Here is a 13,852-nt window from a genome sequence, read left to right as displayed (position 1 = left end):
GTGTTGGAATTAGAGAGCTTGTCACAGAATTAAACAAGTATCTATTCTGGGGTTTGGGTTTTTTTTTTTTCTCCTTGGTTGGTTTTGGTCTTTGGGGGAAAAAAAGACTCCCCCCATGCAATGGAGAAAACCTTCTCAGATATTACTTCCCTCCTCACTTGGCCTGACTTCCCCAAAGCTCGGTTGACCTGACTTCCCTGTAGCTTAGTTTTGAGTTCGTGATTATTAACGATTTTGATGTTGTTATTATTTTGGCAGTTTTTAGGTAGATCGAGAAGGATGCTTAAGTTAAGAACTAACCATAAGGCTGGGCATGGTGGCTTACACCTATAATCCCAGCACTTTGGGAGGCTGAGGCAGGAGGATTGCTTGAGCCCAAGAATTCAAAACCAGCCTGGGCAATAGAGTGAGACCCTATCTCTACAAAAAATTAAAAAAAAATTAGCCGGCCATAGTGGCATGCACCTGAAGTTTCAGTTACTCGTGAGCTGAGGTGGGAAGATTGCTTGAACCTGGGAGGTTGAGGCTATAAGCGAGCTATGATTGCACCCTGTACTGCAGCCTAGTCAAAAGAGCAAGACCCTGTCTCAAAAAAAAAAAACAACAAAAAAAAAACCTACCATAAAAAATAGTGAAGAGAGAATGAGCTTTTTGGTGTTAGACAGATTGTGGTTCTGATCTCAGCTCTGCTATTCCCTGGCTATGTGGCCATGAGCACATGACTTTAGCTTTCTGAGTGTCTTCCCTAATCTGTCACAGTCAGGAAAGGACTTCTTCCTACCCTGCAGGGTTGTCATGAGAATCAGAGTGGTCCCATTGGGATTTGTGATCTTCTATTGACCTCCCACATTCTTATGGGAGGTGCAAGAGGCAAGAATAGTAAGGGACGGACTTACCAGGCTCTCTGGTGTCTGATGTCTCGTGGTCCCATACTGCCATTAAGACGTGCTATCTAATTAGTATTCATTTGATCATGTGGACTGTCTAAAATGGCCACTAGATTTTTTTTGAAAAATTTAGAACAAGGAGACTGTTAAAAAGGACAGGACATTTTTAAGTTTTTATTACCCTTTTTATCTTTTTCTAGTTCTTCTTCTAGTGTTTGTTTTTTTTATCTGTCAGTAGATAGCCTGGACCACCAAATTTTCTTTAAGTGATGATTGAATTTGACTTAGTTTTAAATATTTACCAAATAATGATGATCACCTTATTGCCCTAAGTGATGTTTTAATTTATTATCAGTGCTAAATATGACCTTATGCTTGAAGTTCTGATGGCATATCAGGACACTATGGTCCTGCTCTTTGTAATATGAGCCATTAAAGTTATGCCGTCCCCTTTAATGTGCTGGTAGAGTGAAGTAGGAAGTGGTTGGTTAGCAAATGTTCATAAGAAAAGGAGTGATTTATTAGCTAAGGTGTTTTTAAAATACATCTTGTGTGCCAAAATGTATCTGATAAAACATCAAATTTCAGTGCTGAAGGAACCTTGGAGAAGCTCCTATGCAACTCTTATTTTTAATGAGAAATGTGACTACAGAAAGATCAAGTGACTTTCCTAGGTCACAAACCAGGGTAGTCCAGGCTGTTTGTTTCCATGTTCCTTTTAGAAAATGGTAATTGATCAGAAGGACACCCTGCCTTCATGTGCACAGGTGCCACCACTCACCACCCAACTGTATTTTACCATTTTACCATTTTGCTCTGTGCAAGTATTGTCAGTTGTGAATTATGATGATAATTCAACAGGTCTGCATACGTTTGTATTATTTGCTAAGTTGATTTTATAAATTGCAAGAAGTCATTCTGCACTTGTTTCTTAATTAGTTAATAAAGTGAAGCCATTATAAGATCCCCAGTATAGAGCATCTCATTACACCAAGACATCTGCTGTTATCCATGAAACTGACACTATATCTGAATGTGAGTCTGAGTCCTGATAACATTATCAGTCTCTACTTTCTTACTTGGCTCAGATTATACTTATTGATCTAATATTTAATTTTATTGTCTATAGGTATTTTATGGCAATGTCCTCAAATTCATCTTGAAAGCAGGGGTATAAAAATTAATAGAAGATGGCATTGTAGTCATAATAAAAATATTTAATAGAGATAATAAAATTATTTTATTTTCTTTCATATTTTTAGTTTTACAAAATTCATACATGTTAGAATCAGATTTTAAATATAAGTGGTTAATATCTTGTTTTTTATATAATTAACTACTTTAGTCCTACTTTAACATTTTTATTTTTTTAAAACGTGGTAGCGGCCGGGCGCAGTGGCTCACACCTGTAATCCCAACACTTTGGGAGACCGAGGCGTGCGGATCATGAGGTCAGGAGATTGAGACCATCCTGGCTAACATGGTGAACCCCTGTCTCTACTAAAAATACAAGCAAATAAATTAATAAAATAAAATTAGCCAGGCATGGTGGCAGGCACCTGTAGTCTCAGCTACTTGGGAGGCTGAGGCAGGAGAATGGCGTGAACCCGGGAGGCGGAGCTTGCGGTGAGCCAAGATCGCGCCACTGCACTCCAGCCTGAGCGACAGAGCGGGACTCCGTCTCAAAAAAAAAAAAAAAAAAAAGTGGTAAACACAAATTGAAACAGAGAACATGTGTGTTACAGAAGGACCATTTTAAATAAGATTTTCCAAGTGGTCAGAACAGGCCTGCCTGATTTTACATACTGATTTCTGTTTATCAAAGTTTTCCTGTGTCTATGTTAAAGAATAAATTCCATTAAAAAGTCTATATATAATTTGGGGAAAAAAATTAAGAAGTGAACTCACCTACACAAAGAAGAATTCCTGACAACAGTGGGAGCCTATTTGCATCTGGGTTGGGCCCATGCAAATACAAGCTGGCATCTTAACAAGTGCATTTATCTTTGACAACTGACTACAGGACTTACATAGACTTTGGGTATAAGGATTCCTTTTCACAAGCTTAGGAAAGCATTTTGTGGCTCATTTGAGATGGACTTGGCTATATAGAGGCACTTCTTTCAGGGAAGACATATTTGGCTTTGAATTTTAAAGGATGGTGAATATTTTGGCAGAGGTAAGGAATGGGACAATTTTAAGGGAAGGAAATATCCAGGATATAGGCATAATTGTCTCATAGGCTGTCCATGTGACCAGTTGTAGTGCTGTGAATTGTAAGACTTGGTAGACTGTGAAGGAAAGGTGTGATAGGTGCATTGATGGGGGGAAATGCAGGGACCTGGAGGACACTTCCTGGCGACTGGGAGGTGGTGGTGGGGAGATAGTAAAGGATACCTTCTTGGAGGAAGTGATGTACAAATTTTGACCTGAGAAATGAGGGGGAGTTATACAGAAACAAAAAGGAGGAAAGAGAGGGAAAGAAGAGTATGTGCAAAGGCCAGTTGCAGGAGCGAGCAGGTAGAGGAACTGGGAGAATGTCAGTGGAAGAAATTGAATACCTTTTACTATTATGCTGTAGGATAGGTGTCTGAGGATTGTGTAAGTAGCACTGTCTAGTACCTGGGTAGATAGGTCAGGAAACCAGTAAAGAGGTCTAAACTGGACATGGAGATTCAGAAGTCAGCAGCACACAGAGGATAACTGGAGCCATGGGAATGGAGCCAAAACCCAGGCAGAAGGTGGAAGTGACCTCAGAAAGGGAAGAGCCAGAGCAGTCTGTTGCCTGGGGGATGAGGAAGTGGAGATGGAGTAGATGTGGAACATTCTTTCAAGAAGTTTGGCTGTGAAAGTGGAAGGAAAAGGGCTGTAGCTAGACGGGGGAATTTGGGTTCAAGGGAATTTTTTTTTTAAGATGAGGAAGAATTTGGAGCATATTTAAATGCTGAAGAGAAAGAGCTGGGGAAGTGGGGTTGGCTGGAGATTAAAGGAGAGGGGCAGTTGAGAGGCATGAAGGTCCAGAGGAAGGGGTCCAGAGCATAAGGGGGCACAAGGGTAGTAGATCAGGGGCCCCTCTTGGAGTTCAGCCCACGGGTGGAGGAGGAGCTGGGTGAATGTGGGCAAGAGTGTGAGTCCATGGGCAGAGGTTGAGGGGAGTCTCATTGAATGGGTTCTGTTTCTTGTGAAGTCTGCAGCCAATCTGTCTGCTCAAAGTCAGGGAGGATTTGGTGGGCTGGAGGTTTTCCTGTAGGAGGTTTGAAGCAGCCACTGTGGATGGAAGGAAAAGAGCAGTCTCAGGAAGCAGAGTGGTCACTGTGCAGAGGGCTTTGTCTTCTCCCTGATTATAGCCAGGGCCAGCCGCAGACCCTAGAATAGTATTGAATCAGTAACTTTGTTCATAATGATAACTAACTTCCCAGTAGCTTAAATCTTAATTATAGTTGGTCAAGTCGATTTTGAGAATTAAAAGAAAAACAACTTCCAAAAGTACTTTTTATTTTAAAATTTGTGTTATTAATAGTCATTTAAAACATTTTGTTAAAAAGTATACTTCTTCAAATGAAGATGTATGAATTCTCTTGTTGTTTGGTTGGTTTTAGACGCTCATGGTGGCTTGGATCCGAGCAAACCTCTGTGTGTACATTTCTCGAGAGCTCTGGGATGACTTTCTTGGTGTGCTGTCCTCCCTCACGGAATGGGAAGAACTTATAAATGAGTGGGCCAACATTATGGACTCCTTGACAGCAGTGCTTGCAAGAACCGTTTATGGAGTTGAGATGACAAACCTACCTCTGGATAAATTAAGTGAACAAAAGGAAAAGAAGCAACGAGGCAAAGGTATTTCCACTCTTCCAGGTTAACACCAGATGTCTAGGTTGGGGGACGAGTGTGTATTTGTATGACTAAGCAATTAATGCATGAAATTTTATAATGAACTGAACCAACTACACAGTGTCTTCTTAATAGTGGCATTAATTAGTGTCTCATGTCGTTCTGTTCCCTTAATGAGATGGTGAATTTCTGAGGAGGCTATGCAAAAAGGAAGATGCAAGGAAGGTAGTAGTAATAGTAGTGATAACTAACAGTAATAATAATGGCTATTACGTTGTACATATTATCTCTTTTTGCCTTCATAATAACCTAGTGAACTGTAGATACTTGTATAATCCCCATATCACAGACAAATAAACTGAAGTACAGAGACTTTGCAGAGATGTCCAATCCTTTGGCTTCCCCAGGCCACACTGGAAGAATTGTCTTGGAGCACACTTAAAGTACACTAAAACTAACGATAGCTTATGAGCTAAAACAAACAAACAAAGAATAGCAAAAAAAAAAAAAATTTCTCATAATGTTTTAAGAAAGTTTACAAATTTGTGTTGGACTGCACTCAAAGCCATTCTTGGCTGCATGTGGCCCATGGGTTGGGCCACGGGTTGGTGAAGGTTGCCTTGCAGTGATTGACTCATCCGAGCCCACATAGTTAAGAAGTGTTTAGAAATCAAAGCTGGATAAATACAACTCAAGATGTCATACAATTAAGACGCATTCTACAGCCTCTCTAGGAAACATGGAGAAATTCTGAAGGCTTCAGGTGGGAGCTATTTCGGCTTTGTTATATTTCTGGGTAAAAATTGTTTTGGGATGGAGAGCCTCAAATGAAAGTGATGTTTTCAAGGTAGAAAACATCAGTGGTAGCTTCTGTTAGGAATGACAATTTGGCATCCGTTTGTCTTAATTACCATTCTTAAGGATGTGGCATGGTCCTTAGATTAATTCACTTGTACTACACCATACTCTGTAAAGATTTGAGGCCGGGCGCAGTGGCTCAAGCCTGTAATCCCAGCACTTTGGGAGGCCGAGACGGGCGGATCACGAGGTCAGGAGATCGAAACCATCCTGGCTAACACGGTGCAACCCCGTCTCTACTAAAAAAATACAAAAAACTAGCCGGGTGAGGTGGCGGGCGCCTGTAGTCCCAGCTACTCGGGAGGCTGAGGCAGGAGAATGGCGTAAATCCGGGAGGCGGAGCTTGCAGTGAGCTGAGATCCGGCCACTGCACTCCATCCTGGGCGACAGAACGAGACTCCATCTCAAAAAAAAAAAAAAAATTTGAGGCAGCTCATAAAAAGGCATATAGTACAGTAGATCAAATATAAAATAGGGTCAAAATGAGTGGGGTTGCAGGAAACTGCCGTTGTGACTAAAATGCCAAAATACATGCCTTAGAGTCTCGTGGACTTGCTGGGGAGATGGAAAAGTCAAACATTGCATTTGATTTTGGTCTTTGCAGGGTTACATCAAATCAGGAATCACAGAGCACATAGGGTAAAAACAATTCAATCACTTAGGTGATGCTTAGCTTTTATTAGGGAGACTTGGGAGGAATTTTTCCTTCAAAGCCCCATAAAGGGTACACATTGCTTATTGTGTAGACTACCCCTTTAATAATACCAGCCTTATTATAGATTGTATCAGTGTGCTTTTGCCATGTGACAAATCACCCCAAAACTTATGGCTTAAAATAACAACCACTTATTTATCTTGATTTGATGAGTTGGCAATTTGGGTTGGACTCAGCCAGTCAGTTCTGCTGGTCTTTGCTTCTGTGTTTGCAGTCAGCCAGGCTGGCTGTGTAGTAGTCAGCTAGGCAGCTCTACTTTTAGGGGTTGGCTGGCTGTAAGTGGGGGCAATGAGGTGTGACTGGGCCACGTGTTTCAGCAGCCAGAGGCTAATTCAGGCTTGTTCACCAAGTGGCTTAGAGTTTCAGGAGCAGCAAGAGGGCAAGCTCAAATTTTCAAGTGCATTTCAAGTCTCTGCTTGTTCAGTTTTGCTACCAAAGTAAGTCACATGATGAAGCCTAATGTAAGTATGGGAGAGAACAACAGAGGATGTGGATACAGGGAGGTGTGAACCAGTTACAGTGGCTAGTAAACCATATACATGTGTAATAAATGTGATGGATTCTTATAATGTCTTCATTGAAATCTGAGAATGGCTTGCCAAAGCACTAATTAATAAAAGCAAGTTAGTAAGAAGCCAAAATAAAGTAGTTGAAGTACATGGCAATCCAGTGGAACAGTTTAATCCTAATGTAGATTTAGACTGTCTAATGCAATGATTTTCTAACATTTTTTAACAGATCTGTTTTTCTCCCCAGTTGAAGGTATACATAACCCCTTTCTAAAGAAATAGACTGGAGATTTGGGATTGAAGTAGGAGCAGGGAGCCAAGAGCCTGGGTCCTTGGCCTCCATTTAGTCCTCTCTAACAGCTCTGAGGACCTCTGTGTAAACCCAGGGCCTGAGAGGACCCAGATACTTCCAACTAGGAACTTGGCTCCCTAAGACAGTGGTTCTCAGCCCAGAAGAGAACTTACCTGGCTAAGAATACCTTTCAGGCCAGAGAAGGAGAGCTGAAATAGGAGATAAGGACCTACCTTCAATTGTTGTAATCCATGCACAAGTGCACGTGTTTGTGCATGCACGCGCGCGCGCGCACACACACACACACACCTGCCATTCTGCAAGATTCTCTTCCTACCCACAGATTCATCTGAAGAGATAGACTTGTCTTGGGAAGGCAAACAATTTCAAAAACACTGTTTTCAAAATGTACTGAACAAATTATTAAATTAATGACCATGACTAATATTTCTGATTTATGTTGCTTTATTCTAAAAAGGATTTAAATATTTATTGTACAAACACTTGCCTTCTAAGGGCTAGACTACTAGAAACAAAAAACACAGGCAGAGGAAACTGAGTGTGGAAACATGATACAGGTGGCAGCCACTGACCACATCATACCTGTGCAGAAATCTCTAAGTCTGCCATTCTCTTTCCTCCTCTATTTCTTTTGGTCCATAGTCTCTCATTGAAATAATTAACCAGAACAATATGAGAAAAAAGAAAAGTTGAATCTCAGACTACAATGCTTTATTGTTTTGGACCTTTGCTAAAATAGGATTTTGTATTATTTATAGATTTTCATTATCCTGCCCATTTAACTGAATCCATATTAGAGTTTATAGGCATGGATTGCCCTGGGGATTTATGGAGGGGTTGGTCTCTACAGGATGCAGTACTATTCAAACATCAGGATCTCTGAGGTTTTGGCTTATAAGTAGTGGTTTTTGGAGTGTCCTGGGAACAGTAGTATGACTTCATTTGATATTGTTCTTGTATTGAGAAAGGTTTATTAATACATTCTTTTGTATACTGGAGTGAGTACTATGAAGATAGGATAATATTAATAAGACTGTTTTATATTCTTGAAAATATTTTGGCAATAAGAATTCTTAAATTAGTGACATATGAACAACTTCCTAAATTGCAGTGTAAGGAAGTGGTACTTAATTTGTGACAAGAAAACCTGCTGATAATATATAGTTTTATGTACACCATTTGCTGAGCAACACAAGCTGTGAAATGAATAATAATGAATTCAGCCTTTAGATTATTTTTCTTTTCCTTTATCAGGCTGTGTTCTAGATCCTCAGAAAGGAACCACTGTGGGGAGATCCTTTTCTCTCAGCTGGCGGAGCCATCCAGATGTGACCGAACCGATGCGATTTAGGAGTGCCACCACGTCTGGAGCACCGGGAGTGGAAAAGGCGAGAAATATTGTTCGCCAGAAAGCAACTGGTAATCATTTATTTAAATGCTTCTCAAAAATCCGGTTGTTATCTAAAATGAATTTATAGGCATAAAGTGTGTTAAAAATTCTACTCAAAATTTAAATATTAGACCTTATATTAAATGAAATGTCTCTACATCTTTTTAGCTTTCTGCTGTGGTTACTTTTCAAATCACAGTTTTCAGTTACTTATTTCTAAATCCTCCATTGTGAAAAAGAACTTGAGATGTTAATGTTGAGTGAGATATTTGTATGAAATAGAGAAAATAGAGGTTTTGTTTGAACCTTGAAGAAAATAGATTGTTAATAAATACACCAGTAATTGCATTATTGTCAGTGTTAAACCATGTTAATCTTTAGAGTGTGGCAACCTGTTTCAGCAAAGAAAAGGAGAATTATACACTTCAGTTTTCAGGACTGGATAGACATTTTCATTTTTTGCTCCTTTGGAAAATTGAGCCTTTTCATGTCTGTGTATGTTATCTTTGGAGCCTATTTCCATTAGCAACTTGACCAACAACCCCCAGTTAATTGGACTACTTTGCTACATTTTACTCTTTCTTTCTCTTTTTTTTTTTTTGAGATGGATTCTTGCTCCAGGCTGGAGTGTAGTGCTGCAATCTCAGCTCACTGTAACTTCTGCTTTCTGGGTTCCAGCAATTCTCCTACCTCAGCCTCCTGAGTAGCTGAGATTACAGGCGCCCCACCACGCCCAGCAAATTTTTGTATTTTTAATAGAAACAGGGTTTCACCATGTTGGTCAGGCTGTTCTCAAACTCCTGACCTCGTGATCTGCCCGCCTCGGCCTCCCAAAATGCTGGGATTACAGGCGTGAGCCACTGTGCCCAGCCTACATTTTACTCTTAAAACAAAAAGAGAACTCTTTAAAAAGAAGCTTGTATATGGCATTTAATAAGAATAAACAAAGCCACCTCCTCCCCAGTGACTTTGAGCCTGTAACTTAGGTTTAAGACAATTGTAACTGATAATTTAGCACGTTGACTTCAGAAAGTCGCAAGATCCTCTGGCCATAAAGCAAAGATTCATTAAGGCTCAACATATTCTATAGTGCTTAGTAAAGGCTTAATACAGATAGTTTAGAATCCTGTTAGAGTTTTTATGAAAATATATTCCACCTTAACTATAACTGTCCCATACTTTTTTGCTGTAGCATTTGCTGGAAATTATCACCTTATTTACATGCACGGCCTCTTCTGCTTCTTCCTTCTTTCCGTCATTCTCTCCCCTGAGGAGAGACCCAATTCATTGTTAGCAGGCAACTTTTGAGGATGCTCATTCACTGATTTCCTTTCTCATTCCAATTCCTAAAACCTATTTGCTTTTATCATTGGATTCTTTGTTGTTTTTTTTTTTGGGTCGGAGTCTCATGCTGTCACTCAGGCTGAAGTGCAGTGGTGCGATCTCAGCTCACTGCAACCTCCGCCTCCCAGGTTCAAGCAATTCTCCTGCCTCGGCCTCCTGAGTAGTTGGTACTACAGGTGCGCACCACCATGCTCAGCTAATTTTTGTATTTTTAGTAGAGAAGGGGTTTCACCATGTCGGTCAGGCTGGTCTCGAACTCCTGACCTCAGGTGATTCACCTGCCTCGGCCTTCCAAACTGTTGGGATTACAGGTGTGAGCCACCGCACCCAGCCTACTGGGAATTCGAATAGGCAAAGGGTAGGAGAAAGGGCAGTAGGGTAAAAAGTTTGTTTCAGTTTTTACAAATGTGTCACTATCATTTGTAGTTCCATTTCATTAATGTTAACTGATGTCATACAAAAATAGTAAAGCAGCAAGTAAATCTTTGTATTTTTGTTTTAGAATAAAACTGATTTTACAGATTGTGGTTTTACATATATGAAGCACGTTTTCCTCCTGTGTTCATTCAGTTCCTCCAATGTTTATTTGACTAGCAGCATATAGAAAACATAAGAATACCGTAAAGTAGACACTAAAGATGTATGGATTTAATAAACATGAAATGTGACATAAAAGGATGGGTTTCATGGAGATTTTACCTTTTTCTCAAATATCAAATCTTTTAATGTTCAACTTGACTTTTATGTGTTCTTGAGCTTTTTGGTTATTTAATTTACTAAATGATTTGCTTTTGAATACAGTCAGCTCTCAGCAAACCAACTTCTGAATGAAGGCCAGATATTCCCTCTCTCACCATGGTCTTTTTGTATTTGTCCTTTAGGAAAGGAAAACTGATTGTAATGTCTGTCCAAGCAAATAACCTGAATGTGAATCTGATACACAGCAGAAAGAAGGAAAGGCTAAACATACAAAGCATTTCAAAATAAAATTATTTGTGGATTGCCCATTGTCCTATGTCATGAGAATGACTGACTGAAAGTTGGCTGTATTTAGAGACTACGATTAAATACTCTACTTTGTACTGACTTCCTTTAAAGTTTAAAATGACCTCCTTTAAATGTTTAAAGAGAGCCCAGAAAAGTAATGATAATAAATTGAAAGGTCCTGTTGTTCTTCTGACATAATTATTACTTTATCTCTCCTGGAAGCTAAGCGAAGCCAGTCTATCAGCAACTGTGTCCACCTTTCTGAGGCTTTGCCTGCCACTAAAAGCGTCCCGCTCCTCCTTCACACCGTGAGCGCTCTCTTACCTGGTCTCTCTTACTCTTCTTGCTCTCACAGGCTGTCAGGTACTGTAACACTGTCTCATGTGTCCATCACTGTTCCCCGGCTTCTCCCGCTTGCCTCTGGGACTTGCTTCCTTTGTTAATATCCCCACATGACACACGTGCCTGACCATTACACTAGTGTTAAATTGCAGTGAATACTAGTAATTACTTTTGTGTAGTTAGATGCTTAGTGACAATTAGATAGTCAAGAAAAATTTCTGTAACTTTGGTCTTGGCAATAAAAATTAAAGAGGATAGAAGGGTTTTTAAGTCCATAGCTATTTAATAGGGGGAAATGTGATGCCTGCCTTCGTGTGTCTTCTATACAGTGCCCATAGAAAGTAAGGGGATTTTCATAAAAGTTTTGAGCATGTCAGTATTAGAATGCTTGCTATGCCTTCCAAAAAATGAAAAACTAGAAAAATGTATGTAGGCGGGATCTACTTGGAGTTAATAAATCATATATGTGAAGTAATGACCAGTTATGTAGTTTCATATTGACTATTGAAATTTGAGTGAAAAAGGACCAGTGCCAAAAAGCAGTAATTTCCAAAACAAAGAATCGTTGTTCTTGTACTTCAGCCAATTAAAATTGAATTTAGCCATGTGTGATTTACACACAGTACTGTTTTTATTACGACATCATAGCACCAAAAGTCATTTTTGGCCTAGTTACTTCAACAGAAGAATTTACCTTTCTCTGTTTTGAATAATTAGGTCTGTGTCTATTTATTTTTCAGTGATTCTAGGATGAACTGAATCTTCTTCCTTAAAAGAGAAAGATCATTTTCATTATCTTTTTTGTTTTCAGAAATCTGGCATTGTAGATTAGTATTTTTTGTTGTTGTTGTTTTTGATTTTTTTGAGACAGAATCTCTTTCTGTCACCCAGGCTGGAGTACAGTGGCGCGATCTCAGCTCACTGCAACCTCTGCCTCCTGGGTTCAAGCAGTTCTCCTGCCTCAGCCTCCCGAATAGCTGGGACTACAGGTGTGTGCCACTGCACCTGGCTAATTTTTGTGTTTTTAGTAGAGATGAGGTTTCACCATGTTGGCCAGGCAGGTCTTGAACTCCTGACCTCGTGACCCACCTGCCTCAGCCTCCTAAAGATTAGTGTTTTTTTTTTTTTTTTTTTTAACATTGGAGATAACCTAATTGTGGCCTTCTGTAATACTAAATTATGTCATACTGTGTTTTAGCAAAGCAAAATGAAAGCTTAAGTTCTCTGATGGCCATGTAAATACCATATTAGTTTATAGAATTTAGGGGAAGAAGTTTTACCAAGAGTGAGGACTATAATGTTTCTTAGAAAACTCTTTTTCTCCAGTAACTATTAAAGGAGAAAAATAGTAAGAATGGTACATGGGAAAATGGTCACTAGTCAATTAAATTACTGTTGAGTTTTAACTGCCCGATTATTTGGTTTTGAAGAAAAAGCTATTGTTTAGAGATGATTAATAAAGTATTTAAAATGATTGTACCCCCTGTTTGGCTAATATACATCCCAAATGAATTTTTTCATGTTGATAAGTTTTCTCATGTCACGGTCCATTTTTTTCTATATTTTGTTTCTCTTAAGTTTTTCCCTAGTTTGTCCAGAACATGTTCCCACAAGAAATCTCTTCCAATTAGTGATTTAATTTTGGAAGCTTTTGTTCTCATTCAATATTACATTTTATTTTACTAAGACTCTTGGTTCCTGTATATATATATATATATATATATACAGTTCCAAATGAAGTTAAATGTGATTTAGAGCAATGGCTCTCAATTGGGGACAATTTCAACAATGCTGGGAGACATTTTTAATTGTCACACGTGGGACAGTGCTAGTGGCAGCTTGTGGGTGGAAGTCAGGGATGCTGCTGAATAGTTTGCAATGCACAGGACAGCTCCCAAATGAAGAATTGTCTGGTCCAAAATATCAGCAGTGCCAAGGCTGAGAAATCCTAAGTTAGAGTGAAATCAAGTGGCCTGGACTTGGTCTGAGTACAGCGACTTTGAGAACAACCTGCCATTTTCTTTTTCACCTGACAACTATGATAGTGAGCTTCTTAGCCTGATGCCATTGGTTCTTTACTACTTAAAATGATGCCATTGTCCTTTATGACTGTCCTATCCAGAGACTGACCTAAGGGCAGATTGTATATTCTCCGCTGGTTGGCACTTTAGAGTATTGAATTTGCCCTCCAATTTAAATCCTAGTGTGTAGGCATATCCCACCAACCTACTGCTAGATAATGTAACACTTAATTTTACTTTCTGGCCACAAGTTCTTTACCCTATCAATGATTGCTAATTTTGTTTACATTTAAGTTAACATTTTTTGTTTTTGTTTCTGATCTATGTGACTAGTCAACCCACCAAAATTGTTTTAATAATATAAGCAATAGACAATTACTTACTTTTAGCTACAATTGTATCTTTTTCTGATCTTTTTGGGACTGTATTTGGCAGCAGCAGCAGAATTTTGGGTGGGTTGTTTGTATTCTGGGAGGAAGAAGTGATGTTTGTATTTTGGAGTCACAACCACCTGTTTCCATTAACATGAATAGCTACATAAAGAAACACAGTTGGGGAGGTAGGACTGGCACTTTTTGTGATTTCCTTTTTTTTCCCCCCTTGGTGAGAACAGTTCTTTCCAGCTGTTCTGTAATTTTTTTTTTTTTTTTTTTTT

The 13,852-nt window shown here is 39.3% G+C and overlaps 1 protein-coding gene across 2 annotated transcripts in view; it reads left to right on the top strand.

Moving 5' to 3' along the window:
• The window catches only part of RALGAPA2 (Ral GTPase activating protein, alpha subunit 2 (catalytic)), a 321,938-nt gene that overhangs the window by 101,227 nt on the left and 206,859 nt on the right, over window positions 1–13,852 (top strand). For both annotated transcript variants that reach the window (XM_011963148.1, XM_011963143.1), the window contains exons 15-16: window positions 4,487–4,724; window positions 8,368–8,532. In XM_011963148.1, the coding sequence (XP_011818538.1) occupies window positions 4,487–4,724; window positions 8,368–8,532 (403 nt within the window). The remainder of the gene's footprint in view (window positions 1–4,486; window positions 4,725–8,367; window positions 8,533–13,852) is intronic.

The sequence above is a fragment of the Colobus angolensis genome, unplaced genomic scaffold (assembly GCF_000951035.1).
Source record: "Colobus angolensis palliatus isolate OR3802 unplaced genomic scaffold, Cang.pa_1.0 Scaffold117, whole genome shotgun sequence".
Classification (NCBI taxonomy): domain Eukaryota; kingdom Metazoa; phylum Chordata; class Mammalia; order Primates; family Cercopithecidae; genus Colobus; species Colobus angolensis.
Note: the sequence above shows the minus strand (reverse complement) of the source record. Positions and strands in the feature narration are given on the sequence as shown.